The 26,976-nt window shown below is 59.8% G+C and overlaps 7 protein-coding genes across 7 annotated transcripts; 4 read left to right on the top strand and 3 right to left on the bottom strand.

Annotated features, from left to right (window-relative positions):
- Nucleotides 1-251: 251 nt before the first annotated feature.
- On the top strand, nucleotides 252-1,382 carry DCS_06324 (uncharacterized protein; the record flags this gene model as incomplete). Its single annotated transcript, XM_040803614.1, has 1 exon — nucleotides 252-1,382. One exon carries the CDS (start codon nucleotides 252-254, stop codon nucleotides 1,380-1,382), a length of 1,131 nt encoding a protein of 376 aa, XP_040653718.1.
- A 1,246-nt stretch (nucleotides 1,383-2,628) lies between these two features.
- DCS_06323 (uncharacterized protein) lies at nucleotides 2,629-4,053 on the top strand (the record flags this gene model as incomplete). The annotated part of the gene is made up of 3 exons (XM_040803613.1): nucleotides 2,629-3,081; nucleotides 3,170-3,283; nucleotides 3,352-4,053. 3 exons carry the CDS (start codon nucleotides 2,629-2,631, stop codon nucleotides 4,051-4,053), a joined length of 1,269 nt encoding a protein of 422 aa, XP_040653717.1.
- Nucleotides 4,054-4,919: 866 nt separating this feature from the next.
- On the top strand, nucleotides 4,920-6,738 carry DCS_06322 (uncharacterized protein; the record flags this gene model as incomplete). Its single annotated transcript, XM_040803612.1, has 2 exons — nucleotides 4,920-5,834; nucleotides 5,905-6,738. 2 exons carry the CDS (start codon nucleotides 4,920-4,922, stop codon nucleotides 6,736-6,738), a joined length of 1,749 nt encoding a protein of 582 aa, XP_040653716.1.
- Nucleotides 6,739-7,207: 469 nt separating this feature from the next.
- On the bottom strand, nucleotides 7,208-10,241 carry DCS_06321 (uncharacterized protein; the record flags this gene model as incomplete). Its single annotated transcript, XM_040803611.1, has 7 exons — nucleotides 7,208-7,504; nucleotides 7,578-7,804; nucleotides 7,863-8,233; nucleotides 8,619-8,728; nucleotides 8,791-9,841; nucleotides 9,911-10,014; nucleotides 10,110-10,241. 7 exons carry the CDS (start codon nucleotides 10,239-10,241, stop codon nucleotides 7,208-7,210), a joined length of 2,292 nt encoding a protein of 763 aa, XP_040653715.1.
- Nucleotides 10,242-11,438: 1,197 nt separating this feature from the next.
- DCS_06320 (flavocytochrome c) lies at nucleotides 11,439-13,644 on the bottom strand (the record flags this gene model as incomplete). The annotated part of the gene is made up of 4 exons (XM_040803610.1): nucleotides 11,439-12,954; nucleotides 13,015-13,252; nucleotides 13,330-13,398; nucleotides 13,611-13,644. 4 exons carry the CDS (start codon nucleotides 13,642-13,644, stop codon nucleotides 11,439-11,441), a joined length of 1,857 nt encoding a protein of 618 aa, XP_040653714.1.
- Nucleotides 13,645-16,371: 2,727 nt separating this feature from the next.
- On the top strand, nucleotides 16,372-17,019 carry DCS_06319 (uncharacterized protein; the record flags this gene model as incomplete). The annotated part of the gene is made up of 2 exons (XM_040803609.1): nucleotides 16,372-16,914; nucleotides 16,987-17,019. 2 exons carry the CDS (start codon nucleotides 16,372-16,374, stop codon nucleotides 17,017-17,019), a joined length of 576 nt encoding a protein of 191 aa, XP_040653713.1.
- A 714-nt stretch (nucleotides 17,020-17,733) lies between these two features.
- Nucleotides 17,734-19,506, bottom strand: DCS_06318 (srf-type transcription factor; the record flags this gene model as incomplete). Its single annotated transcript, XM_040803608.1, has 3 exons — nucleotides 17,734-18,468; nucleotides 18,566-18,834; nucleotides 19,044-19,506. 3 exons carry the CDS (start codon nucleotides 19,504-19,506, stop codon nucleotides 17,734-17,736), a joined length of 1,467 nt encoding a protein of 488 aa, XP_040653712.1.
- Between the last annotated feature and the right edge of the window lie 7,470 nt (nucleotides 19,507-26,976).

Raw genomic sequence — 26,976 nt, 5'->3', positions numbered from 1 at the left:
CGCGACGCGAAAATTCAACCGCGCCTAGCCAACGACGTGTCCCCCCTCTCCTCTCCTGACTCCCTCCTCTCTGCCCCTCTCGCCTCTCCTCGCCTTCTCTGGCCTCCGCTCTTCTGACCTCTGCCGCCATCGTCCCCCCCCCCCCTGCCTCCCTCCCCTCCCTCCCTCCCTTCTTTTTCGCCTTCCTCGTCGTCGAGTGCATCGCTGCCGCAGCGCTGCCGCAGCCGCAGAAAGAGCGGCGAGACGGCAGGATGCTTCGCAAAAAGGATGTCTTCACCGTCGTGACACCCATTCCGGGCTTCATCCCCCGCCAGCTCGCCATCGACATCCTCCACGCGCACAGCGAAGTCATCACCCTCAACCCGCTCGTGCTCGAGCACCGACCGATCCCCGCGCCGCGCGATGCCGCCGCCGACGAATACTACAGCACCTGGTACGAGATCGTCGAGCGCATCCAGTACATCCCCGGTCTCGGCAAGGCCGGCTCCGGCCTCATCACCTTCACCGGCTGCTTCCACGACATGCCCTGGGGCCTGCAGACGCACACCATAATCAAGGCGCCCATGAACGTCGACCTGCGCAACAAGTACCGCATCGCCGGCAACCAGCCGGGCATCGAGCTTCCCGAGGCGCGCGAGATCGGCCTCGAGGCCCTCGGCGCGCCTGCCGATGGCCTCTACCTGCGCGAGGACATCGAGATCAAGTGCAACATCGCCATGGTCGGCTTCGTCAAGACGCAGCTCAAGGCCGCGAGCAGGGAGATGGTGCAGCGGATCATCAAAAAGGCCGAGCTTCTCGATGCCGGCGTCCTTCACGCCATGATGGAGAACGGCAAGCTCAAGACCTACAACCCCAACGACCGGTCCAAGTTTGGACCTCGACGGGCGAACTCGAACATGCTGCCGAACCCGAATGCGGACCCGTGGCCGCAGGACGTGTACGTCTCGGGACCGACAAGCCCACGCATGCCGTCGCCCTTCGACAGAGCATCGGAGCCGTACTATGCCCCGACTCCGTACCAGCAACCGTCGAGCGAGCACTCGACGCCACCTCCCCCGGCGCCTGCTCCGGTACCACCGCCTCCTGCGCCCAAGGACGAGCCGCGAGTCGCGCCGGTCGAGCTCCCCGGCGACTGGCAGCACTACCAACCGCCTTTGCAAGACAAGCGCCTGCCACGACCTGCCTCGGACAACCCATCGTCGCTGGGGAGCTCTTACGGAGCCGCATCCTCGGACCCGCGATGGTCCCAGCCGCCACTGAGCCCTGTGCTACCGGACACGACCCGGACAAGCTTCCAGTCCGTCGCCAGCAGCGGCGGCAACCATTCGGCGATGCATCCTTTTGCATCCGAGCTCGCAGCTCACAGGGAGATTAAGGAGTAGGATGGGACCGGCTTGGGAAAGCGGATGCTTGGGAAAGCGGATGCTTGGGAAAGCGGATGCTTGGGAAAGAGGATGCATGGAACGAGGATGGCGAAGCGAATGGAAAAAATGGGGTCGGACGAGTTTGAGCTGTCTGTACCCGGAGGGGCGCTCGACATCAGTATTTTTGGTTGCAAGTCCAGCTGGCTTGTGGAAAGCTGCTACCACAGGCTTCGCTGATTCGGGGGTGGGCAGGGAAAATTTTACCTTGCCCGAGGCATTCAGTTTCATTTCACGACGAAGAAAACATGCAACGGCCGACATGACACCCTTCGATGATTAAAGTCGACTCTTTGACCTTGTGTCCCTCCGCATCATGACAAGTTGTGCTGATGGATTTGGGAATCCACATCTTTCATCGAATCTCCCATGCCTGTCCTCCCGCATGCCGAAACCGTGAAAGTGACGATCCCATGTTCACCCTGTCGAGCTTACACCGTGCGAATACGAGATATTTGGTGTTGCACACGGCATGCAGGAGAACCGAGAACGCGCAGGCGTGGAAAGATATTAGCTCGTCACGTCATCAACCAGCGGCCATACCCAACTTGCCGCCCGCACTCTGGCTACAACTGACGGCACGGGACGAGTGCCGCAGGGTCCGGTCGGAACAGAGAGATGAATGGACGAGTACGTACGTGTGCAGGCTTCCTCCACGGGAGAGTGCCCATTGCTTGGCGCCTCCAGTTGTATGGGAGTGTCGAGCACAGTGCAGCACAGAGCAGTGCAGCACTTCTATCACCAACCTCGGATCAGTACAGGGCAATACAGGCAAGTTCAGGACTGTACAGTGCAGTGCCATTCACTGTAATGACGTCCAGCCCGATGCCGTCCAGTGCAGTACCGTCCAGCGCGGCGCGGTACGGGCAGTGCCTGATACCAACTGTGGGAGCACGGCCGTTGTTTCTGCGGCCATGACCCATGGATGGCGTCACTCGCGTTAAGGAAGTCTCGACCCAGCCAACTTGCAACTGCAATCTTGTGTGCGTACGCCGCAACTGTTGTCCACGCGTCGCCATGGGAGTACGGCATTCTCATTCTCATCAAGCGTCATCTGTCATTTCTCGTCTTTGCCACCACCTGTTTGCGTACCGTCATCCTCCTGCATTGTATGCACATAAACGCCCAAGCAACGTCGTTCCGAACTCGCACATGCCTGCTCCGTTCAGGTGATAAGTTGTTCCGAACCACTAGAACTTGGTCTGAAATGGCGGTCACCCGATTGCTTCCAAGCATGAGAGCCGCCTGGAGCACCCACCGGAACCTGCCCTTACCCTTGTCATCGATCCGCAGGCTCGCCACGGCATCGACAGCATCACCGCTGCACCACCGCAGCCGCAAAGTCGTCGTGGTTGGGTGCAGACAGCGCCGGCCTCGCCACCAGCTACCAGCTGCTGCTGCGGACCGGCACCTTGCCTACCATGACGTGGCCGTCGTCGACCCGGCCGAGTGGCATCACTGGCAACCTGAATGGACCCTCGTTGGCGGTGGTCTCAAATCGAAGGATCGCCTTCGCCATCCCCTCGCAAGCCTGATTGACCCTAGCATCCGCCTGCACGGCAACTCGGCTGATAGTTTTGCCCTCGGCAACTCCCCGACCTCGCCAACGGCGACAGGCTCAACTACGACCAGCTTGTCATCGCCCTGGGCCTTGACGCCGGTTACGGAGGGTTGACGGTTTACCCGAGGCGCTCACCGACGACGACCCCCCCGTCTCGTCAATGTACGGCTACGACCACTGCGGCAAGGTCTTCCGCACCGTCCATCGGCTTCGAAAGGGTCGCGCCCCAGATGATGATGTCCTCGCCCCGAACCATTGGATGCGAACGAGCCGTTCCGAGGCCCAAGGCGCCGAGATCCAGGTCGGTTTCGCCACGGGTCTTCCCGCCACGTTTGGTGCGCCCAAGGACAATGCCAACCAAGGTCGAAGAGCCATGCCGGGAACGGCAAACCATTCCAGCATGAACTTGTCACCATCAACGGCAGCACGGTCACCATTGCTCGTCCTGACGGACAGCGGGTCGAGCGCCGATTTGACCTCTTGCATATCTTGCCCTGGATGGGCCCTCGCCCCTTTTTCAGAGGTAGCCCCCTCGCCGACAAGGCAGTGTGCGTCGATGTTGAAGACAGCACGACGCGCCATGGCAGACGTCCCCAACGTCTGGTCCGCCGGCAATGCCGCCAGGTGCCCACTTCCAAGTCGGCGGCCGCCATCCTCTCGGAGACACCCGTTCTTGTTCGCAACCTCCTGCGGTCAATCCAGGGCAATGAGCCCGATGGTGTGAACCCGATGCCTTGTACGACGGATACGCATCGTGCGCCTCTTGACCGAATGCGGGAAGGTATTGCTCGCCGAGTTCAAGTGCGGTGCCGAGCCCAGGAGACGTTGGATCCGGTCGCTGGTTCGGCGTCGTGCGTCCGTCCTCCTACTGGAAAAGCCCTTGTTCCCTGCGTGGACTATCGATCCATGATCAAGGGAAAATGGGACGGTCCGAATGACGGGATGAATAGGCCGTCGGGGTGGAAATGCCCGAGGGCACTGAGTCACGACGGTGCTCGACGTTTCACCGACTACGTCATGCCATCTCAGTCACCACCACGAACCGGTGCGGGAACACCTAGGCGGAGATGAGACGCGAGCGACCAAGCCGCAGCCAAGGATGCATCGTGGCAGAGAATTCCGAATCGCAATCCGCCCAGGCTGCCCTCGAGGGCGGCTACGCGGGAGAACAATGGACGTGCCTTTTTGCCGAGAGCACACTTGGACACTCTGGAACATACAAGCTGCTCGAGCCTGTGGCAGAAGTTCCGGCCGCGGGGTTCAACTTTTACCACCCAATCCAACGGCTGACTTGGCTCGTTCGTTTTGGAAGCTGGCCTCGAAATGAACGCCAATGACGTGCTTCCTGCCCGCCGAGAAGGCCCTGCACTTTAATGTCCAACATGGCAGGTCAATCTTGAACGACATGATCCGATTTGACGCCGCGAGACCCATCTCCGCGCGGGGCATAGGGCCGCCTGCAGCCTCCGGTTGGCCAATTGCGCGTACCCGGCGCACGAGTCAGCCTCCCAGCGTGCGGGTTGCCTGCGCGAGTCGCCTGCACGTGTACCCAGTCGTCGCATGGCGAGAGGGTGGATGGGAGATTCTGCATGAGCACGGACGTGCGATTCGACGATTTTCCTGCGAATCGCGCACTTGTACCTGCTTGTACGGATACGCCGTGTGTACGCTTAATGCGCGTGTGCCTGTACGAGTAATTGCTCGGTGCATGTACCTGCACATCTCTAGGCGCGACCGAGATCAGCCAAGGGCCCGACCCCGACATCGACCCCGCTTCGTATCTTTTGTCCCCCCGACGAGGCTGACGGCTGCATCCAAACGGCGACTCCAGCGCAAACCGTCACACCGCAGCCCGCAACCGTGCACCCGTGCACACGCGCCCTCATGTGCCTTGCGCATTGCCTCGAGCGCATTCGGTCTCGGTCTCGGTATCGATGATGCGGGTCATGCCCATCATCCGGAGCAGAACCGGCTGCTTCACCTGCCGCCGCCGCAAGAAAAAGTGCAGCGAGGAGAAGCCGATCTGCAGCGGATGTCGGCGGAACAAGTTGGACTGTCGCTGGCCGGCCGAGACGTCGCCCACCAGCCAGCACCTGCGCACGAAGCCCTGGTCGTCGGCGGACACGAAGCTGTCGTCCGACAGGAGCTCGAGTATCGCGCCGCCGACGAGCTCCGAGAGCCAGCCGCCGCCGCCGCCGCCGCCGCAGGTTGACCATTCTCATCCGGACTCCTCGCCTGTCGGCTCGCGCCACCGCGAGGCTGAGCCTTCTCCCATCCTTTATCACTCCCCTACCGGCGCCGGGCCGGACCTGGAAGCCGACGATGAGGAGGCGTCCATGGATCCCGACAGGCCTCCGTCGTCGTCCTCGTCGCATTCGACCGCCTCCTCCCTCCGCACCCAGCAGCGGCAACTACCCGTCCATGCCGTGGACGGCGCCGACCGGCTCACCCTCGTTCGTCAGGGCGCCTTCCCGGACGACGTGGTGCACCCTACCATCGCCGCGCCCATGACGCTGCTCCCATCCCACAGCCCTCACTCGTACGACCTGCTTCGCTACTACCTCTCGCGGACCGCCAACAGCATGGGCAACGGTTCCACCGACGTCAACCCCTTCGTCGCCAAGCTCATACCCTTGGCCTTCTCCAGCCCTCTCGTCTTGCAGCTCATCCTCGCCCAGAGCGCGGCCCACCGTCAGGCCTCGAAGGAGCCGGGGCCAAGCAACGAGATAGCGCAGCGATACTACACCGACTCACTCGGCATGTTTCGCAGCGTCGTCGGGGAGCACGTGTCGGGAAAGGACGACAACACCCTGACGCTGACGGTCGGCAGTCTGATTCTCTGCCTCACCGAGGTCTGTCCCCGCCAACCCAATCCCCCCTCTCCCGCGCCAACCGGTCGCATCGTCTGACTGACTGTTCTAGGTCGCCCGAGGGGACATATGCGGAACCATCTTTGACCATCTCGCGGCGTCGAGGTCGCTGCTGACGACCTTGCTGAGCAGGCACAGGTCCGACCTGTCCGACGACCTCGCCGGCTTCCTGGTCGAGTACTACATGCACACGGCCGCGTCGAGCATGCTCTCCATCGATCCGCGAAGCAATCAATCGTCGCTGCCGAGCCCGAACATCGAGGCGTCGGCCAGGGCCCTCGTCGACGGCCACTACATGGGTCAGCTCTGCGGCTGCTGGCTCGAGCTCCTGATACTTATACCCCAAGTCTTCCACCTCGGCCAGCGGATGACGGCCAACGCGGCGGATCAGACCAACTTTCCCTCCGCCGACGACATCATGACCTTTGGCTTCCTCCAGTCGCAGATCCTCGCCTTCTTCCCGTCCCCCATGGCGGCCACGCACAGCCAGCTCGCCGGCCTCGTCTTCAAGCAGGGCGCCCTCCTATACCTCTGGAGCATCTTGGGCACGCCCCACCAGGCGGGCGCCAACAGCTCCCATCGGACCCTCATGGAGGGTGCCATAGCCGAGGTCGTCGCCGCCCTGAGCCAGATTCCGGCCACGGCCAGGGTCAACACGAGCCTGTGCTGGCCGCTGGCGGTCGTCGGCTGCTGCACGGCGGACCCCGCCGTCCGGGACGTCGTGAAAGGTCGCATCCAGACGATGATTGACTCGATCGGGCTCGGGAACATCAGGGAGACGCTGGCGCTACTCGAGAACGTTTGGAGACAGCCACTCGAGCAGGTGAGCCCGTGGACGCTGCACCAGGCGATGCAAGACCACCAGATCTGGATATCCTTGGCGTAAAAGAATGACGCCATGCCGGGGAGAGCGCCGTGACGCTCGGATGATGCGCCGGACCCGGACCGGAGGCCATTTCGCGAGCACCGTCGCCTGACGTCGGTCCCGATACTTGGCCTCAGCAACACGTCCATGATCTATATAAGTAGCCATGCACATAATGTTATTAATACGGTGAACCTATGCGCTTCGCTCTCGGTCATTGATACGCATGCGGCTGCCCGCTGTGGCGTGACGGAACAGAAGAGGTGACCACGAGGCTATTCCCTAGGCCGTAGAACTCCATGAGAGAGCGGTGGGTGTCTCGACGATGCTTGCCTGCACGGTGCCCAAATGGATGGACTACCGAGCGGACAATATTTAAACAGCATTTGGAAGAAAGAGGCATGCAGGAAACGCCGTTTGCCATTGCAGGAGCCGACTGCAGTAGTGCAGACGTTACCGATCACTGGCACCGCCGCAAACTCATGCAGATTCATGCGCGCGAGGCCAAGAGAAACTCCAAAATCTTGGTGGCCACCAGGACACCGTCGTGATGCCCTTCGGCGCGCGCCGTGCCGTCGGCAAACATGGCGTCGTCAAAAACGCCCTGATCGTGCCTCGCCTTCAAGATCGATTTCATGATGAAGAGATCAAACTCGGGGTGCGCCTGAAAGGTGAGGATGCGAGCGGGCTCATAAAGCCCCTGGATGGCACATCGCGGACTGCTGCCGAGGTTGACTAGCCCAGCAGGGACGTCAAGTACGGCATCGCGGTGCATCTGGTGCAGGTTCTGCGTCCGTCTCGTCAGCACGCCGTTGCCAGTTGCCGTCCGCTCCAGATGCGAAGCGAAGCAGGGGGCTCACCAGGCTGGCAACGCCGAGAAGGCGCCGTCCCTCGTCGCTCATCTCCATGTGGTCGACGGATATTTCCCAACCCCCGGGGCTCTTTGCGACGCGGGCGCCAAGAGCACGGCCGATGATCTGGTGGCCAAAGCAGATACCGACGACGGGCTTCTTCGCCGTCTCGAGAAAGACGCGAACGAACTCTACTAGGCCTCGGATCCATGCATTGTCCCCAAACGCGCAGTGTTCTGCCGTGACGGGATCAGCTACATTGAGCAGCGAGGGAGGAAGGTGAAGACGGCGTACTGCTACCAGAGAGCAAGATGCCATCAACTTCGTCCGCATCAGGAAACTCCTGCGCGGTGACAACGTCCCATTTGCTCAGCGAAAGCTGCGCGCCCTCTCTCCATTCTTGGCCGACATCGACGAGGCCCTTGGCGAGCAGCTGCCGAAAGACTTCACCGTAAGTTCCTCGGTCCTGTTCGACGGCCGGTACTGGCGTGTCACATTCCAGCACGGCAAGGCGAAAGGGTTGACTCATCGCGTCGCAGCGAATACTCCAAACTGATGACGGTTCGTGGCCAATTTGCGGGCTGGTCGGGGAGGGCGGCTGAATCACGAACGAGCGTGCAGGTTGTCCGTTGTGGGCTTGTCCTGAGGCCGAGGCAAAAATGCGCCTGAGCCCCGTAGGTGACGATTATTTAATCCTGTCCTGATTGGGGACCGCCAGGGTGTAGGCTCGGTCCGCGGCCTGCGGAGCCGAGTCTACGATTACCAAGAAGCCGGGCCGAACTCGGCGACGGGGTAGCTGCCGGACCAAGACCGGAGGGTTCCTCGACACAGCATCAGTGTCAATTGAATGCGCTGTGCTCTCATTTCTGCAATATGAATCAATGCACCTGTACTCGAAACCGATGGTGAAATTTGGCATATATATCTACCCCGCATCAGGTGCAGCCTTGATACCGTACCAGACAAATCAATCGCGCGGCCATGAAAGTCATCCTATGATGCTAAACTTGGATTCGGAACAGACCTGTTACCATTACTCTCGCCTCTCACCTCTCACCCACTTTCGCCCTCTTCGCTCTACTCCTGCGCACTACGTAAGACAGCGCCGCGCTCCAGATGACTAGGGCGATGGAGCTGGCAATCATGGCCCACATGCCGCGCTGCATCCAGGTCAGACCATGTACCAAAGGGCGAGCACACAAACGGGCGACTGCTGACTCACGGTGAACCACGGCGCCATCTGTGCACCGTAGAAGACGATACTCCACCAGGAATTGACGGCGTTGCTGCCGAGGTTCATGCCCGCTAGGACGACGGCGCGAAAGACATCCTCCTCGTAGCGCATGGCGTCATTGCACCAGGCGAAAAATGTCGCCTGGCAGGCATACACGGTGCCGGCCCAGTAGTAGGCGCCAAAGGTAACCGACGTCGACAAGGAGCCTGCGGGATCCCTGGACGCGACGAGGATCATGACGGATGTAGCGATGCCCGTTATGCCGATGAAATAGCCGACGAGATATCGCTTGCCGCCAAGAAAGTCGGTCAGCGCCGCCCAGAAGAGGGTCGAGAGGATGCCGGCGGCGGCCACGCCCGCCGGGTAGTTGTTCTTCTGCTCAACGCCGTACCGGTTGGTCGGATGGCTCTGCATGTACAGCGCCAGCAGAGAGTTGGAGCTGAACGACTCGGTCTCGCCGGCGATGACCCAGAGTCCGACGAACCCCCACCAGTACCAGGACGTCAGGACCTTTCGGAGGAAGGACAGCGACAGAGGTGAACGCTTCTCGGCGGCAGGAGGGATCCGTGCCATCGCGAGCTGCTTCTCGCAGTCCGAGAGATAAAAAGCCGTGGTCGTATGCGGCGTGTCGGGAAAGAGAAGGAGGCCGTAGAGGGCGACAGGGATGGTCAGGAGACCGTCGATGACGAAGAGCCAGCGCCAGCCGGCGAGCCCATGCCTGCCGTCCATGGTCCGATAGATGGCCGACTGCAGGAAGCCGCCAAACATTGTGCCGGCGAGGCCCGAGGAGGTGAAAAGGCCGCTGCGCTTGCCCAGCTCGCCCTCGGTATACCATGCGCCCAGGATGTAGTGGGTGCCGACAAAGGTCGAGGCCTCTGCGAGGCCCTGGAAGAAGCGGATGGCCATTATGGACTGGGGGTTGCGGACCGAGCCCGTCACCATCGTCAGGCCGCCCCAGAGAAGCATCATGGCGGGAAACCAGATGCGTGGCTTGACATAGTGCAGCGACAAGTTGGAGGGGACCTGGCCCAGAACGTAGCTGCGAACGACGCGCGGTCAGCCGAGGGCCTAGGATGAGGCAGCGGCGAAACGGCCGGGACCAACGAACCCGACGGTGAAGCAAGTGTTGATGACGTTCAGCTGGTTGCCGACGAAGCCGAGCTCCTCGCGCATGCCTGACACGTAGGCGTTGGCGAGGTTGGAGCGATCAAGCTGCAGGCTCGTCAGCTGGTCATGTTCCGACAAGGGGCCGTCCACTCCTTGAGGCTTGGTCGGGCTGCGCGGTATTCACTATGCCGCCCACGTACGTAGTTCAGGAAGTAGCTCAGGCAACAGAAGGACAGGATGAAAAAGTCAAGCTTGCGTACGAGGCTGCGCTCCCCGGGCCGGTAGTCTACATGGAAGTAGGCACCGACCCGCGCGCACACGGTCGATGGCATCAATCTCTTCACCCACATCCGCTTCCCTCTCACCGACGGGGTTGTGACTGCATCGTCTCCGTGCAAGCAACTGTACGGTGCAGTGGGCGTGCGGCTTCCTCGCCTAGACTCTGGTTTTGGGCGACGGCGGGCTGAAAAACGAGGTATCGAGATGTGTGCAGGGGGTCGACGGGCCGTACGAGTAATGCGACGAAATCATTGCGTCTCCGTACGTGTGGACGTGTACCCATCTGCCGTGCAACCGCTAGTTGGGGGACCCAGAAACCCAGACCCAGCAGGATATTATCGCCTCCGATGGGGCCAGTGACGGCACGCAAAACTGGCGAGGCATCGCGTAGGATTTTCGGCGTCGAAGACCTCGTCCGAGGCTTCGTCCGTCACACCTACGCCGAGTTCGCAACCGCTCTTTGACGCTTAGCCATGCGATGGAAAGGATCTAGGAAAAGCTGCGACTGTTGGCAGAAGGGATGCAAGAAAATGTTGATCGAGGACGGCGGCGGTGAGGTGGGCGTCACATGTGACACGGGAAGCGAAGCGAGAAATGAAAATGACCAAGCCGGCCGTAAGAACTATTTTGCCGGGCGACGCACACGCCGTTGGTACGTGCACATGTGCGTGACCACGAGCTCGTCAGCCCAGCATACTTGCGGCATATTGCGTCGATCGCTACTGGACACGACGTGTGCGTATGCATGACTTCACAAAGGGGTGCATTCCGGGCATGGGCCTCGGCACGTCAACGAATCTCGCACGTCACGTCGGCGGCCATGGAGTCACACACCTCACGCCTCACTCGCCACGTTGCCCTTGTCGCAAATACACATTGTTGCATGGCAGCTATCAATACAAAGATTCACGTGAAATAGTTCGCCAACGTGTCCGTGGCGGTTCCGACGAGTCCCCGACACGCCAGCACCCTGCCGCCAGGAAGCGCTCGCGCCTAGCGAGGTGAAAAAGTCCAAGCCAGAGGGGGGGGGGGGGGGGGGATACGCGGTTTCAGCTGAGCTGCTGTCCCGCCCTCCGGCCGCGCGCAAACGCGTTCGCAGCGCATGGCAAGTCCGGATTTTTTTTGCGGCGTACATGTGAACGGTACCACGGCCATCGTGGCACATGACAGATGATGCCATCATCCTAGGTCGGGCGTGGGAGAGGTCGGGGCGGCGAGGGGGAGGGGCCAGCCCTGCTCGCGAGCCGTCTCTACAGCTCGAGGGTGACCTTCTGGCCCTTGACGCGGCCGATGACCTGATCCGGGGCGTACTTGGGGATAACCTCGTCGTCGTGCAGCATCTCAAACTCCTCGGTCGCGTCGCGGCCCATGAAGTTCATGATGGCGTTGGGGCCGCCGGGGTGCTCCTCGAGCCAGTTGGTGAGGTCCATGACGACGCCCTTGACGACGACCCAGAGGTCGCCCTTCTGGTTGTGCTTGGCGACCTCCTCCATGGTGAACTCCTTGTCGGGGATCTGGAAGGCCTTGGTGCCGGCGGCCTTGGCGGCCTGGGCGGCGGGCGCGGCGGGCGTCGCGGTCGGCGTCGAGAGCTGGGCGGCCTGGCCACCGTTGGCCCACTCGACGGTGACGCGGTTGGGCGCGGCGGGATCGAGGTGGAGCGATATCTGGCCGAGACGCTCGGCGGCCGACGCGCCGGTGCCCTGGAGGGCGCGCTGGAAGAGGTAGTTGCTGGCCGTGTCGCCGGCGACGCGGCCGTAGACGACGCAGCCGAGCAGCGAGGAGCCGCCGAGACGGTTGGCGCCGTGGACGCCGCCGGCCAGCTCGCCGCAGGCGAAGAGGCCGTCGAAGGGCTGCTGGTCCTGGTTCAGCACCTGGGCCTTGTCGTTGATCTCGATGCCGCCCATGGTGAAGTGCAGGACGGGCTCCATGACGGAGACGTGGAAGTCGTCGTCGACGTCGAGGGGCATGTTGTGGAAGAACTTCTTGCCCCAGGGGTCCTTTTGCTTGCCGTCGGCGATGGCGTTGTAGGTGGTGAAGGTCTTCTGGAGGTGCTCGGGGGTGCAGCCGATCTCCCTGGCCAGCTCCTTACCCGTCATCTTCTTCATGAGGCCACGGCCAGAGTAGTGGCGCGTGTGGAAGTCGAGAACCTTGGAGGCCTTGGAGTTGAGGACGAGGCGGATGGGGAACTTGCTCTTCTCCTTCTCCTTCCACATCATGCCCGAGACGTAGTCGCGGTGGCCGAGCTCGTCGCAGAAGCGGTCGCCGTCGGCGTTGAGCAGCAGGCCGCCCTCGCCACGGAGGGCCTCGGCGGCGAGGAACTTCCACTTGGAGCCGGGGTCCTTGGGGTCGACGAGGCCGGTGGGGTGGACCTGGACCTTGTCCATGTCGATGCCGTTGCCGCCGATGGCCATGACCATCTTCTGGCCGTCGCCGGTGGCGTGGGTGCCGTTGGTCGTGGCGAGGCCGAAGGTGTCGGGGCGGTGCTGCTTCAGGAGGGAGCCCTCGCCAAAGTCGGCGGCGTAGCCGCCGGTGGCGAGGACGACGGGGCCGTCGAGCGACCGGGACTCGCCGTCGTACTCGAAGGTGACGCCGGTGACGTGGTTGCCCTGCTTGTTGAGGCTCGTGACGCGCGCCTTCTTGATGATCTCGACGCGGCCGGGCTCGGCCTCGGCCAGCTCCTCAAGACGCTGCATGAGGGCGTAGGTGATGGCCATGCCGGGGAACTTGGCGTCGTGGCCGCGGTGCGTCCGGGGCTGCGAGTGGCCGCTGCGAGGGAGGGGGGGGATCAGCAAGGGCCTGCCGACGACGGGGGCATGCGATGCTTACCCCAACCGCGAGACGAGGGTGAGGTCGAGGTTGAACTCGTCCTGCAGCCACTCGACGGCGGCGGCGGACTTGTAGGTGAGGACCTTGATGAGGTCGGGGCGGGCCTTGTCGCGGGCCGACTTTAGGGTATCATCGTAGAACTGCTTGACGCTGTCGGGGATGCCGTGCTCGACCTGCGTCCTGGTCAGGGCACCGTTGATGCCTGAGGTGGCCTTGGTGGAGTTGCCACCGAAGAAGCCTGGACAGGGTCCCGTCAGCATGTGACAGCGCGCTAGGGGCGCCGATTCGGGCTCATCGAGGAAGAGGCCAGCTCACCCTGCTTGTCGAGGACGACGACGTTGCCGCCGGCGAGGTAGATGGTATGCGCAGCACTCAAGCCCGAGACTGCATCGAAGGAACAAGTCAGCATTCCGAGCTCCGCGGGCAAATGATGCATCGCCTCTCGGGACTCTGGAGAGGGGCGCGAGCCACTTCACGACCATTGCGGGCGCCGATCAATCTCTCCGTCGGCGTTGCCAGAAGGTAACGCAGGCGAGCGTCACGGTGCTCGCGGCGCGGCAGACGAAGACGAAGCAGGGGTAGGGTAGGGTACGTACGGCCACCGCCAACGACAATCACTCTCGGAGCCATTGCGGGAGACGTGTGCGTGTGCTTGTGCGTGAGCTGCGGTGCGGGAGAGTCGGTGGTGGGTGGGAGAGCGACGACAGACGACGCTGCTTCTGGGTGCAAGCTTCGGCTCGATACCTTTCGGCTCTATGCGCTCGCGCCGAGGGGGATGGGAAGAGACGGTGATGGTATTTTGGGGAGAATGGACGGAATGGGAAGAAGGGAGGGAGGGAGGAAGGAGAGCGGATGGAAGGATGGGGGGAGCTTTATTGGCATCTGGAGTTTTCGGCATCGGCCCAGGCCAGTCACCCACCCGCTCCCTCCCAGCAGCAGAGGAATGCGCGACCGAGGCGACCGGAAGGGCAGGGGCCACGCAGCTGCACCGGAGCCGGACAGCCGAGGCTCTCGCTGGCGGTTGCTTGCAGTTCGCGAGGCCGTCATAGGCCAGCCATCTGCCATCGGTGACCCACCATCTCCCCACCCCCCCACCCCCTCCCCCCAGCTCCTCCAGGTACCCACCCCGCCGTCGGGGCGACGAACAATGCGCTTTACCGCATCTCCGCACAAAAATACAGTGCACCTGCGAGTGAGCGTAGCGGGAAGCACTACTCTACAGTATTACGGCAGCGCAGAATACGGCACTACAGTAATATGCATCACGTCCAACGCCGCCGCGTAGTGTGCGGTGCGTGCGAACCGTCTTGTCATGGGCACCCACGAGCTTGGCCAACTCGTTCTCTCGGTCTCGGATCCCGCATGCCCGCCGCTCGATCCAATTATCAAGATCTAATCTTTGGAAATCACCCGAGACAATTTGCAGAGGAAGGGCGAGAGGAACTTTGTGCAGATAGTTGGCCACCGATGCTCGAATATGCGAGCGACAATTTGCAGAGCATGCCATGACATCAATGGCAGGGCAGCGGACATGCCCATATATGACCAGCACCCAGTGATCCATAGCCAAGATCCCGATGGAAACTGCACGGGAGTCATGGCAGGGGGCCATGGTTGGGGGTCGCCGCCTGTGCCAGACGGCCACATCTGCCGCCGCTTTCGGCCGCAGCAGCAGCGATGATGAAGAACGGGACGGCAGACCGAGCACGGGTGGCGACTCGCGATAATGGATGCGTGTAATTGACTTTGCCCAGAGCTTCCTTTCGTTTTCACTTGCTGCTGGTACAGGTACCCGTAAGCAATAGGCTCCTCCGTCACTTGCGCAATTAGAGATCGGGACTCGATGACGCTCAGAAAACGTGTCCGGACCGGACCTGACGTACCCCGGGTGCAGTGAGTGTAATCCAGGTATTAGGTACTTCGTACTCCGTACGGAGTACTGTGCTCCATACCCACCCAACCATTCATTCGTCCTACAGCAGGAAGCAGTGGAGGAGCACACCACGGAGCGTCATGGCTCAGTTCATCCGCCAAAAAAAAAACCACTCCGTTCCAAGAACCTACATTGTTGCCATCGGGCCATCATCATTCACGACAAGCAAGATGCGTGCCTGAAACTCCGTGCTCGCTCAAGTGGTGTGGGAATCCAAACCTCTGCCCAGCTAGCAATGCACTACATACAAGTAGTATCGTCTCTGCAAATAAGCCAATACAGAGTACGGAGCACAAGTACCTTACTCGCTACTAGTAGTACTGTACTTGTGCTTACAGCACCAACAGGCGGCTGGTACCGATTCCTCCGCACCATCATCTGACCAGCTCAAAACCCATGGCATCCTTCGCGCGGCAGCACACGTTGCTGGCAGTGCCCGCACTGTATTTACAGTACAGCACTGTCCTGCCTCACTGGCAGCGCTTGGAGCGGGGGACCACCGTCTCGAATGCACCTATTGGCGCCCCCCGTCCCCCCTCCCTCCAAAACGCGGGATGGTCCCCGGTGGCCCAACCCACGTTTTCACATGTCATGGCCCAAACCTGATTCCGAGTACGGCGGACCTACCCAGAAATGATATTGTGCCGTTAGTCGAACCAATTCCTATGGGGCAGCCCGTCTGACCCTGAAGGCTTTCCATGACCCCATGATCGATTGGATGCCGTTGACCCCCTCTGGCGTAATAATTGTAGCGGTAGCATCGGCTTCGGTATCACGCTGCTTCCGAGCCTGGATTTTTGTTTGTCAGGGGTCGAGGCTGGTTGCGCAACCCAGCGGCTGCGGCCCGCAAGTGGCCCTGTCAGCGACCCTACACGTGATGCACAGTGCTGTACATGTCGGTATTGATATTGGACCATGGCCTGAAGGAGCAAGCTGTCGTCGCCGTGGTCAGCTATTTCGCAACTTTGGCACATCCACACGTAAAAGACTATCGGCAAGGAATGCGTGCACACATGCAAATGCAAACGGATGAGTCGAAAGAGCAAATCAGTCCCTTATTTGCAGAGAAACAAAGCAATCTGAGAACCAAACTTGGCTCACTTCACGACAACTGTTACCACCCAGTCCGCACCTAATCGCTGCCGAGGCCCGTGACTGGTCCACCGTCTTGCTTGGTTCCGCTACAAGCACTTGGAGTGTACAGTACTTACAGCACAGGGTACGGAGCGCAGGCACCCGTTTTGCCGTATGTACTCCGTACTTCACCTGCATCCAGTTGCCCCCATGACGTAGGCACCTTGAAACACCACAACCCGCACCCATACCCACCCATTCTTGCAGCACATTCGCCTCCCCGCCTCGCCCGACACGATTCAGCGACAAACGCACCCTTCGGCAACTTGCACCGCGCGTCAGCAGGGGCCATGAAACTCCGACAGCGCTTTCTCGCCCTCCTCCTAGCTCTCGTCCCCGCCCCCTCCCTCGCGGCCAACGCGTTCCCGATCCCCGGTATGCCTCCTCCGTTCTCGGATCCCGAACGCTGCTCCCCGCCGCTCGCGGACATCCTCGGCACCCACCGGTCTCTCACCTCCTTCTCCTCCTTTGCCCGTCTGCAGACCTCCACCACGGCCCTGCTCGCCGACCTCACCTCCAACACCACCGTGCTGGCGCCCCTCAACTCGGCCATCGAGCGCCTGCCTCGAAAGCCCTGGGAGGATCCTCGCGAGTACGAAGTGCTCGGCGCCCAGGCCTACGACGGCTCCGGAGGCGAGCATCGCGCCAACGAGAACCTCAGAAAGTTCGTCGAGGCCCACCTCCTTACCGCGAGCCCCTGGTACCGTAATGTCAGAGCCACCACCGTCGCCGGCAAGGAGCTCTGGTGGGAGGAGAAGGACGGCAAGAGGGTCATCATGCCCGACCGCGTCGAGGTAGAAAAAGTGGCAAGCCAGGTAGCAAACGGCGAAATCGTACGTGTACTCTTTCATGCCACTTCCTCTCGGCACCTCATTATCGTCCTGCTCTAACCGGCCTTTACCCAGTGGATACTGACGGGAGTCTTGAAGTATGCCTGACACTTGTCGGCGGACTGTCCATGGAGAACGCGATGGCAAATATCGAGGCGATAATGGCATTCATGGCACGATATGCATCGCGTGACTGACGGGTCGAGTTTGCAGGCATGAACGAGTGATCAAATTGAGCTGTCATGAGGGTCCATTTTTGCCTACCTATAGATCTAGGCAGAAGATGGACCGGTAAATGATTTGAGACTTATGAGCATCAAATAACTTCCATTTTTTCGTCGACAACGCGGCCATGTCCCCTTCATCCATCGCGGACGCTTGGCTCTAGTAAATCCGCCATGACCAAAACGCCCACTCCCCACTAATGATGCCCAGGATGAACGCCCTACTAGGCAACGACCGGCCCAAGTATCTCTATATTCGCAATGCCGGCGCTGCCACTCGTGCCACAGCGAGCAGCATCTCGGACGAGGCAGGGAAAAAAAAAACATAAACGCGAATGCGGTAGTGAACCAGATGAAGATGAACAAGACCACGACTTGCATCCTTGCGACCGCGGGCGGCGCAAGGATACTTCCCAAACAAGATCAGGCAAGAGATAGACGGAACAGAGACAACGGATGCTTCACCTAGAACGATGATGGCAATATAAACGTTGCTGTAAAAACAAGTAGACCTCTGCGGCCATCGATCAAAAGGGTATCGCTGTCGCATCGATCGGGACCGTGACGGGGTATATGCACAAAAGTGAGCGTGGAAGGCTCAGAGCTCGACCTTGACCCTCTTAGGTTCGTCTGGGGCCGCGTGGCCGTCAGTCTGGCTGCCGGGGCCGTAGTCGGGCGACTTCCGCTTCAGAGACGCCGACGGATACGCGCTGGCCTGGTTGCTGCCGCCGCCAGTCACCCCTCCGGCCGAGGTCGGATTGGCGGACGCGCCGCCGTGGTCGTCGCGCAGGAAGCTCGGCCCGGACCCGACGACGGGCGTGGCAAAGTTCAGAGGGCTCGGGAGGGTGTTGCTGTCGCTCCCGCGAAAGTTCCAGTCGGGGTAGAAGCTGCTGGGGCTGGGCAGGAGCTCGTTGTTGAGGAACCGGGACGGCAGCGCAGACACCGGCGTGTCCCCGTTGACCGTCTGATGGGGCGGCGGCCGGGCAAAGGGGTTCGGCGGTCCCGAGGCTCCGGCTGACAGCAAGGCCGTCGCCGACGGTGACGGGGGCGGGAGCACGACCGACGAGTGCGAGTTGTGCCGCTGGGGCGCGAGCGTCGGCGTGCTGGTCGTGTTGTGAGGCGAGTTTGACTCTCCCGTGCCGCTGCCGGGCTCGGAAGCCTCGTCAGGTATCTGGACGGTGAGACGGGGTCCCCTCGACCGTGAGCCGGCCAGGGAGCCGCCGACCTTGACGCTGCCGGGCCGAGACGGGGGCGTGAAGCCGCCGTCAGGACCCGAGGACATGGACGCGTTCCGCGGCTTGTCCAGGCTGCCCTGGGTGCTCGACCGCTTCAGCTTCGGCGACGGCGCCGGCCCGGGTCGAGGGACGGGGCTGTCAACTGAGAGGGACCGGGCCGAGGTGGGATCACCCCTCGCCGACGGCGGCTCCGACGCGAACGAGGCGAGGTGCTGGGACAATATCGACCGGTTCTCCTCGATCGGCGTGAAGATGCTGTGCGACTTGCGTTGCGGCAGCTTCTTGACGGCCGTGTCCATGGCGTGAGGCGGGTGCGGCCGCTCCGGCACGTCGGTCTTGGGCTCCATGGGAAGCGGCGGTAGGGCATCTTGCGGTCGGCGGTCGGGTCCGGGATGGGGCGGAGGCGGCGAGATGCGGGCGACGGAATGGTGCGGAAGGTGCTGCTGAGGCTGGACCTGCGCCGACTCCGAACGTGCCGGCAGGCTTCCGGCGTGCGGAGGCTGCGTCGTGTACGTCGGAGGCGCCGACACCTGTCGATCCTCGATGTACGAGTGCTGCTGATGGGGAGGGTACGCGAAGTGGCCGCCGCCGTGCTGAGGCGGCAGGCCAGGCTGACTGGTCGCGGGGTTGTATAGGGGCGGAGTGGGCATGTAGGTGATGCCGTGATGCGGACCGTGGGCCGCCTGGGCGATGGGTTGGGGAGCGACGTTGGGAGGCATCCGCCGGCTGTCGTTCCTCGAGTCGGGACGGGGTATCAACGACTGCTGCGGCAAGGAAGCTCGATGACCGTGGTGGCCGGGGTGGCCGGGGTGGCCTGGGTGGCCTTGGAAGGGGCCGCCGTTGCCGACGGGGGGCGATGCCGACGGCGTGTGGTGGCGGAGAATCTGGGAGAAGGGCTGCTGCTGGCCGTGAAATTGGGGCGGCATCATCTGGGCTTCGGCCGGGGCATCGACGGCACGGGGAGGAGTCACGTCGGCTTCGTCGTCGTCTTCTTCGTCGTTTCCGCCGTTGAAGTCCGAAGGACCCTTGTGCTCGTTTGTACCGCCATGCTGCTGCGGGTTAGCGAGCGTGCTCGACGGAAGGGGAGGACGGTTCGGAGGACGGACGGCTTGGTGCCTCGCGATGAGGGTCTGCATGTCGGACGACGAGTATTCGTACAGCTTCTTGTTGTTGCCGAAGATGAAGACGGCGACATCGACTGAACAGAGGACGGAGAGCTCGTGGGCCTTTTTGAACAGACCGCCCTTGCGCTTGAGGAAGGTGCTGGCGACGGGGTCAGCGGTCAGTCGCGCCAGCGGAGGTGGCGGGCATTCGCTCATTCACGTACACTGAGCGGTTTCGGTCATCCTTGATGGCCTTGATCTCGATTTTCCTGCGGCCCATGGTCGTCGGTGGGCTGGCGTCGGATCGGGAGAAGGAGGTAGGATGGGGTTCAACGTCGAGGCGAGAGACGGAGGGTCCGGTACGCAACCAAGCACATTCGCTTGCCGTGCGGGCACCGAATCAGCTGCGGAGTTGCGCCGTCCAGGAGTCTCTATTGTCGGTTCGGACGAGGGATGAGGCGACAATGTACCGTCGGGTGCCAAGGAATTCGAAAGGCTCGGCCGCCGTCAGTCGATACGATGGGCAAGAGTGGTCTGTGCGACAGTAGGAATGGCGAGCGAGCAAAGGATTGGGCGGCGGCGGCAGAGTGTGCTCGTTTGTCGTCGTCGTCCCTGGTTCGAGGCCGCCTTCAAGTCGAGAATCGGACGACGGCGCTCGCAGCGTTCTGGCTCACGGGCTCGAGGCTTGCACGCACCTGCTCGCGGTAAGGAGTCGGGACCGACGGGTGCCGAACCCAGCGCGCCGACGGCACGAGCGTGCGAGAGGACGGGGGAGTAGAGGCGAGCGCGGCGAGGTCGAGTCTGGCTTGTCCGTTTGTTCGTTTTCTCGTCCGGGCCAGGTTGGACGTTGGAAGTCGATGCTTTCGTCGCGCGCGACGGGGCTGGGATCTGAGGTTGGGCTGGAGCTTCTAATAATAGGCCCAAGGATCACGTCCCGTTTCGAAGGGGAGGGGAGGGGAGGGGAGGGGAGGGGGAGTTTGGAAGAGAACGAGAAGAAAGGGTGGTCTTAGGGGAGGACGGGAGCGAGAGAGAGAACGGGTGGAGGAGCAGAGGGCCGGACGGGTGGGTTCTCATGCAAGACTGGCTGGTCGACCGGTGGTTGGTTCGTTGGCGAAGAAATCGGCGCCGTGTTCGAGATGAGCGACCAGGGATGGGATTGCAAAGAGATGGATGAATTATGCATGAATGCATGGATGGGTGCATGGATGGGTTGGACGGGGTTTGGATGGGATGGAGGGCCAGCCGTTAGTCAAGAGTGGGCTAGTGGCGCTGGAAAAGCGACAGAAAGACAGAGGAAGAATCCCTTGGTCCTGCGGCACACTGATCATAGACGCTTATAGACGCACTAGCAGGAGTGCGGTATTGTACGGTAGTTGTACAGTACAGTACTTAAGTACATGTGCCTTCTCACAGCTCATGGATGGTGTGAAAATACTGTACATGCAAGTACTTGCTTGCTTGTACATGTAGGTACACCTGGGCTAGGGGCAAGGGCAGCCTACTCGGCGTCTCAACGGCAGCGCGGGGTGCCAGGAGCACAGGGTACCAGGCGTCCTCACCAGTACATGTACATGCTAGGTACCTACAGTACCACTTAGGTACCAAAGTAATACCAGCAATAGACTAAGTACAACCACAAAGTACTGCAAGCGCAGCACTCCTTACTAGTACTGGGCGCTCCTTACGGGGCGCTCCGTACAGTACTTGTTCCAGGTGCTAGGGGGCGAGGGCGACTTTTAGCAGGGTACGAATATTTACATGCGCTAACCGCTTCTGATACGCCATGCAGGTACATGTATTCTTACTCACGTTTTACGTACTCTATAGGTGCACATGTAGTCGCACGCCTCTGCTTTTTACACATACTCTTCATTCCAGCTACGCTAACTCCTGCACTTACTTGAACATTACGAGAATTCATCCTCTATCGGGCTTTTTTGTCCTTTCTTCCGTTACAGTATATAGATAGGCAGACACGAGGTGAGTGGTGGGTTGATTGACGCCCTTTCCTATGCTCATGGGTCAAGTGTACCAACCAGTCAGCAGTACGAACTCGTTCAGGTACGTACTTGCAAGTGCGGAGTACACGTACTTACTTTGGAACATGCTCTCGGGGGGCGGTAATCCACTCGAGGGACTAGAGGTACGAAGTACCCCGTATGGAGTAATACTTACAAAGACGGAGTACCGCTTATCAGGACCCAAGTCTTCCTGTCAATACTCCGTACAGTAGAGATAATTACCAACAGTACTTACCTGTACGGAGTACGTGGTACATGAGATTGATATTATTACCTATCCATAATGTACAGCTCATGCAGCGAATGTCCTCTCAAAGTACATTGTTCCTAGCACAGGAACGGAGTAGGCTACTCGTCGTTCGGAAAGAGGGAGGAAGACAACCGGCCGATATCATGTATCGGGTAATGCAGGTACGCACGACTACTCTCGCGACAGATGTGCGGGCGGGCGAGTCGAGTGAATTACGCGGACAGAGCGAAGCAGGCGCGCGGATGAATCATGAAGCAGGAACACAATGACAAGTGCCCAGCACGCTGGGCCTGAATCTGCAAGAATCGGTACTTGCTGTACTCGCACGCTTGCTGTGCATGCATAGCAGGCGAAAGTACTGTACGTGTCAGGCGTTCTTGAGTAGTTGCGCAGTAAAGCGCTGGTGCACTTGGCACTCCGAAATGCTTGCGCTTGTCGTACTCTATGGAGTACATGCAAGTAAGTACTGTGCTCCGTACTTGGTTGTGCAAGCGCTTCCCCACGGCACCAGTGTCCTTGCCCTGTGAGACCCGCTGCGGGTGCTAGAAGTTAGTTGACCGTCCGCCGTCCCGCTGACAGTGGCTTGAGCGTCCCTCGCGCGCCAGGGACTCGCTCGTACGATGGATCCTCGGCGGGGCGTGGTCACTGCTCGGCCAAAATAAAACACACCGTGCCAGCTCCCTTTCCCGAATGGTGGCTACGTACCCCCACCCGGAAGGGTATTAATGACAAGGAGCACGACAAGTACTTATTCCGTACGGAGAACTTGCATGTACATTACTTAGTTGTACAGTACAACTATGTGCGGCTCTGTCGCAAGTACGGAGCACGGAGTATCTACTGTACCAGTACTGCTATCCACTTAATTGTGCTTATTCACGGATACGATACGAGTACGAGTAATTCGTGCACCTATAAGGATTACAGATAATACGGAGTACTCACATACTGCGGCACATTTCCTTTGGGACAAGTTACAACTTACTCGAGTTCAAGCATGCGCGTACCGGTACTCCGTAGTGTACAAATAGTACTCCGTCCTGTACCTACAAGTACTCGTCCTAGTACTCCGTATTTGGTCGCACTGTACAAGGAATACGGAGTACAGTAAATAGTGTTACAGTACTGTACGTATCTGTATCTGATGCCGGAATTATTTGCAAGTGCTCAAGTACTTGCATGCACGTCCAGGTGCATGGTACGAGAAGTGTACCAGGACAGCACAGCAAGCAGGTAAGTACTTGCTTGCAGCACTTTGCTGTATACAAACAGCACACAACGAAGCGTTCGACTTTTGTCCCTTGCCCACTGGCCCACGGGTTGCCAAGTCATGCCGAAATTTGCCCATCTCCCATTCCATTTTGGCGATGCCACCGACAAGCCACCGTGGCCGCCCTTGCCTCTTCCAGCTCCCGCCTAACAAGGCCGCCCGCAGGCTGCCCACAGGCTGCCCACAGGCTGCCCACAGGCTGGAACCACGACAGGCTGGCTCAGCCTCCACAAGCCGGAAAGGAGCCGGCATTCGTGGTACTACGGCCAGCCGGTGGGCAAGTTCGTAGGATGGAGGCGCACACCGTACTTGCATACAAGTACATGTGCAAGGCCGACGAGGCTGGTCAGTCGGAACGGCACAAGGCCTCACCTCACGTACCTGAACGCGTGCGTGCCGTTGTCGGCGGGCAGCCGGTTCATTGTGCGGGAATCCTCCCACCCATGCGTGCGAGCTGGCCATCAAACACGGTATGCGCGACGCAGGTGTTGTTGCGCACACTACATGTATGCACTTGTAGTCTTGATCAGGCGTACGGGGAAGGATGGTGAACACTTTGCATGCGAAACATGTCTGTACATTCACAATTAGTTGTACTGTAAGTACGAAGTGCTCCTTACAGTAGGCGAACAGTGTTAATAATTAATACAGTACTTGCAATGCAGAGAAATGCCAGCAGGAGTGCGGAGTGCGGCGTACTCAGCCTCTGCAAGTACTAGTATAAGTACATGTAAGTACTGTAAGTATTCCGTATAATAATGCTCGTACTCTGCACTCCTTTCGGAGTACTAATAATATTACCAGAGATGCGAAAGTACGGAGTACTTGTATTCCACCGAAGGTGATGGAGCAAGTAAAAGTACCTGTGCACTACGAACACGCTAACAAAGTACTTGTACATGTACCTGTATGTACTCCGTACCTAATTACGGAGTGCTGTACGGAGTAAGTACAAGTATGATTATGATGAAACAGGGCCGTCGTACTCCGTACTATTAGTACACCCACAAGGCGCTTGTAGGCACAAGGCAAGTACTTGCTATCACTTCCGCTCTGGACACCTACTGTACTGTAGGTGTTCACGTACTGTACGGAGTACTGAGTACAAGTAATAATACTCATACAGGCTAACCCTATACAGTATCCGTACAGGTGACTACTAGGTACTGTACATGTACTGCAGAAAACGCCTACGAGAGTCTTGACAATCTGGCAGCCTCGCGCCTGACCTCCACTAGCTTCAAGTGCTTCTTTCTGACGCCCCACACTGTGTGTTAGACACCGGCTTCGACTTGGCATCGGTGGCAGAAATAGGACCGCGCACGAGATGTCCCAACAAGACAGAGTTGATCCGGCCATCCTTGCGTTTCCTCCGAGTCGAGTTGCATCCCCTTATCCAACGACCGACTGTCTGCCGGTGCCTACACTTGCAGCAATGGCCACTGTGCATGCTCTCGTACTTGTGCATCTGGACTGTTTGTTACCTGCCTGTCCGCGTCTCCTTCTGCCTCGCGTCATCACATCAACAGATGATACACTTGCACCTGCTCTTGCGGTGCACAGTCATCCTATTCATCCATGCCGCTGCCCCTGCCTCCCGGCTAGACCCAAGGACAAAAAAAGAAACGACGGGGGCGCCGGGGGCGCCGGGGGCGCCGGGGGCGCCGGGGGCGCCGAGGGAGAGAAGGGGGGGGGCATGGACGCAGCGAATCGTAGATACTTGTCCGCCCAACCGGCGAGCCGGTTAACCACTCGTTTTTTTGTTTCTCCTGGTCCGTGTCTGGCGCCTGGAATGACATCTCGGCTTCTGTGCGTCGGCGCCTGGACAATCTGGCGCAGCATGCCTCACGAGCGCATACTTACTTTCATCACTTTGCTCCCCACCCACTCTCTCTGCCCCGTTCTCTGCCTTTCTTCCCCTTTCCGTGACGCACGACGGGGGCCGCAACGCTGACAATCTTGCCATCGTTCGCCTGCCACCTTGGCTGTCTTCGGAGTTGGTCACCCACGTGGCAACAACGGCGGGTGCATGCAGGTAGATGCGATGCCGTAAGCATGCCTACATGTATGCATGTAACGGGTATGTACGTGTACACGTGCTGTTATCGTTACTTGCAGTCGCCTACGCTTACTTGCGCATGCATGCATACTTGCTACTTACTTACATACACCGTACATGCGACTTGTAACAGTACCCTGTCCGAGTATGCGAGTATACTGTACTCCGTATGCGTAACCCGTATCACGCAAGGTGACCCCTTTGACACCCACTCGATGGCACCACAGACGCCCTGTCGAGTCCGCGGAAGCAACGCGGCAAGCGCTCAGCCGTGGACATGCGCTCGACGTCACCGCAGACGCCCTGATGGACCTTGGCATGCAACGCGGCAAGCGCTCAGCCGTTGAGCATCCGTTCGACGTCACCGCAGACGCCCTGCTGGCTCTGTGGATGCGACGCGGCAAGCGCCCGTGCTCCTCCTCTCCTCTCGCCACCTCGCACATCGCATCCATCGCTTACACTTTCTCTCATCCAAGCATGCACTGCCCGAGTCCTCCTTTCGTCACTGCTGGCGGCTGGGATGCCGGCCCGGCGCCAGTTGCAGGCGCAAGCCCCTGATTGTCTCGACCCCATTTCCAGGTATTACAATCGGCCATCCTTGCACCCAGTGTACGGAGTACGGAGTACGGAGTACTACGCGCTTTTACATGCTCATGGTGCCTGCACATACCGACAAGTACACACCTAGGTGGTGCATGTATGCATATTTTGTGTTCACGTACTTGTACAGCGCTCGAGCGCCACGAGCCGGAGGCAACGGCTGGAGAGGTTTGTCATTCCATCCCTGCTCCGCGAGTCGACGGCCAGGGAAGAACAACGGTGGCGAGCCATGACAAGCCGTCGACGCTCCTCGTATATATGAGCACCTTCTGATGAGACTGGTAAACAGGACGGCAATACGGATAGATCCCCTCCAATACGCGCATGTACAAAGGTGTAGGGCAGGCATCTCCGCCAAGGTAGTGGCAGTGTGCTTGTTGTTTGGTGTACGCTTACCGTAGTGGCAGGTATAGGTACTTGCCGTGCTCCGTACTTGTCACGCTGCGTGTGCTATGTATAGTGCGGAAGTGCATGTACTGTGCTGAAGGCTACAGGTACTTACAAGTGTTACTGGCCCTGCACCGGTACGTCCCTGCACCTTCGCAGATGCAACCGATTGGCGCCAGGTGTCCGATCCACCACCGAAACGGCTTCTAAAAATAACGAGGCAACCTCCAACACCCACCAACGAAACGTCCCTCCCCACCGTTGTGCAGGTACCTGTACATGGTCTTGGTCGTGCGAGTAAGTACTGCAAGTACATGTTCTCATACTGTGCTGATCCAATCGCTACAACATCGCACCCTGTGCATGTGCGTGCATACACACTCCCCCCGACGTGTATGCAGGTGTGCATGTATGCGTTCCATGATACCTCGTACCACGAAGAGATCATGACCAAAAGTACTATGGACTGTGCACCAGGCAGATACCCCGGCATCCAACTGCAAGTCCAGGTGCATTCGGTACTTATCTACATGTATTGTACAGTATCCGATCCGTGCTGTACGTACAACACCTCCATGCAACGATGCGAGGCCATACACATCAACAGGCCAGAACAGGCTCATCGTGAACGCAATCTTCCAAACTTTGACAGTTCGCACGGCAGTCTTTGCCATCTTTGACACGCTTGGCCATATTCATGCCATGCTGCGGCGTCGATGAATCAATAGTCTTCCCCGAGCATACCGTCCATTCCTCCTGACGATCCGGATACGCGGTGGACAGTGCCAACCCATGGTGGATCTAGAATCCCCTACGGAGTCGCAATGGCGAATGAATCCCGAACATGAATGCTTCGTCGATTTCAGGTCCATATCGACAGCCTCGTGTTTCTGCCAACAACTTGGTGCTCCTCGGC

The sequence above is a fragment of the Drechmeria coniospora genome, chromosome 03 (assembly GCF_001625195.1).
Source record: "Drechmeria coniospora strain ARSEF 6962 chromosome 03, whole genome shotgun sequence".
NCBI lineage: Eukaryota > Fungi > Ascomycota > Sordariomycetes > Hypocreales > Ophiocordycipitaceae > Drechmeria > Drechmeria coniospora.
The sequence above is the reverse complement of the archived record's forward strand: the minus strand, read 5'-3'. Positions and strand labels throughout refer to the sequence as shown.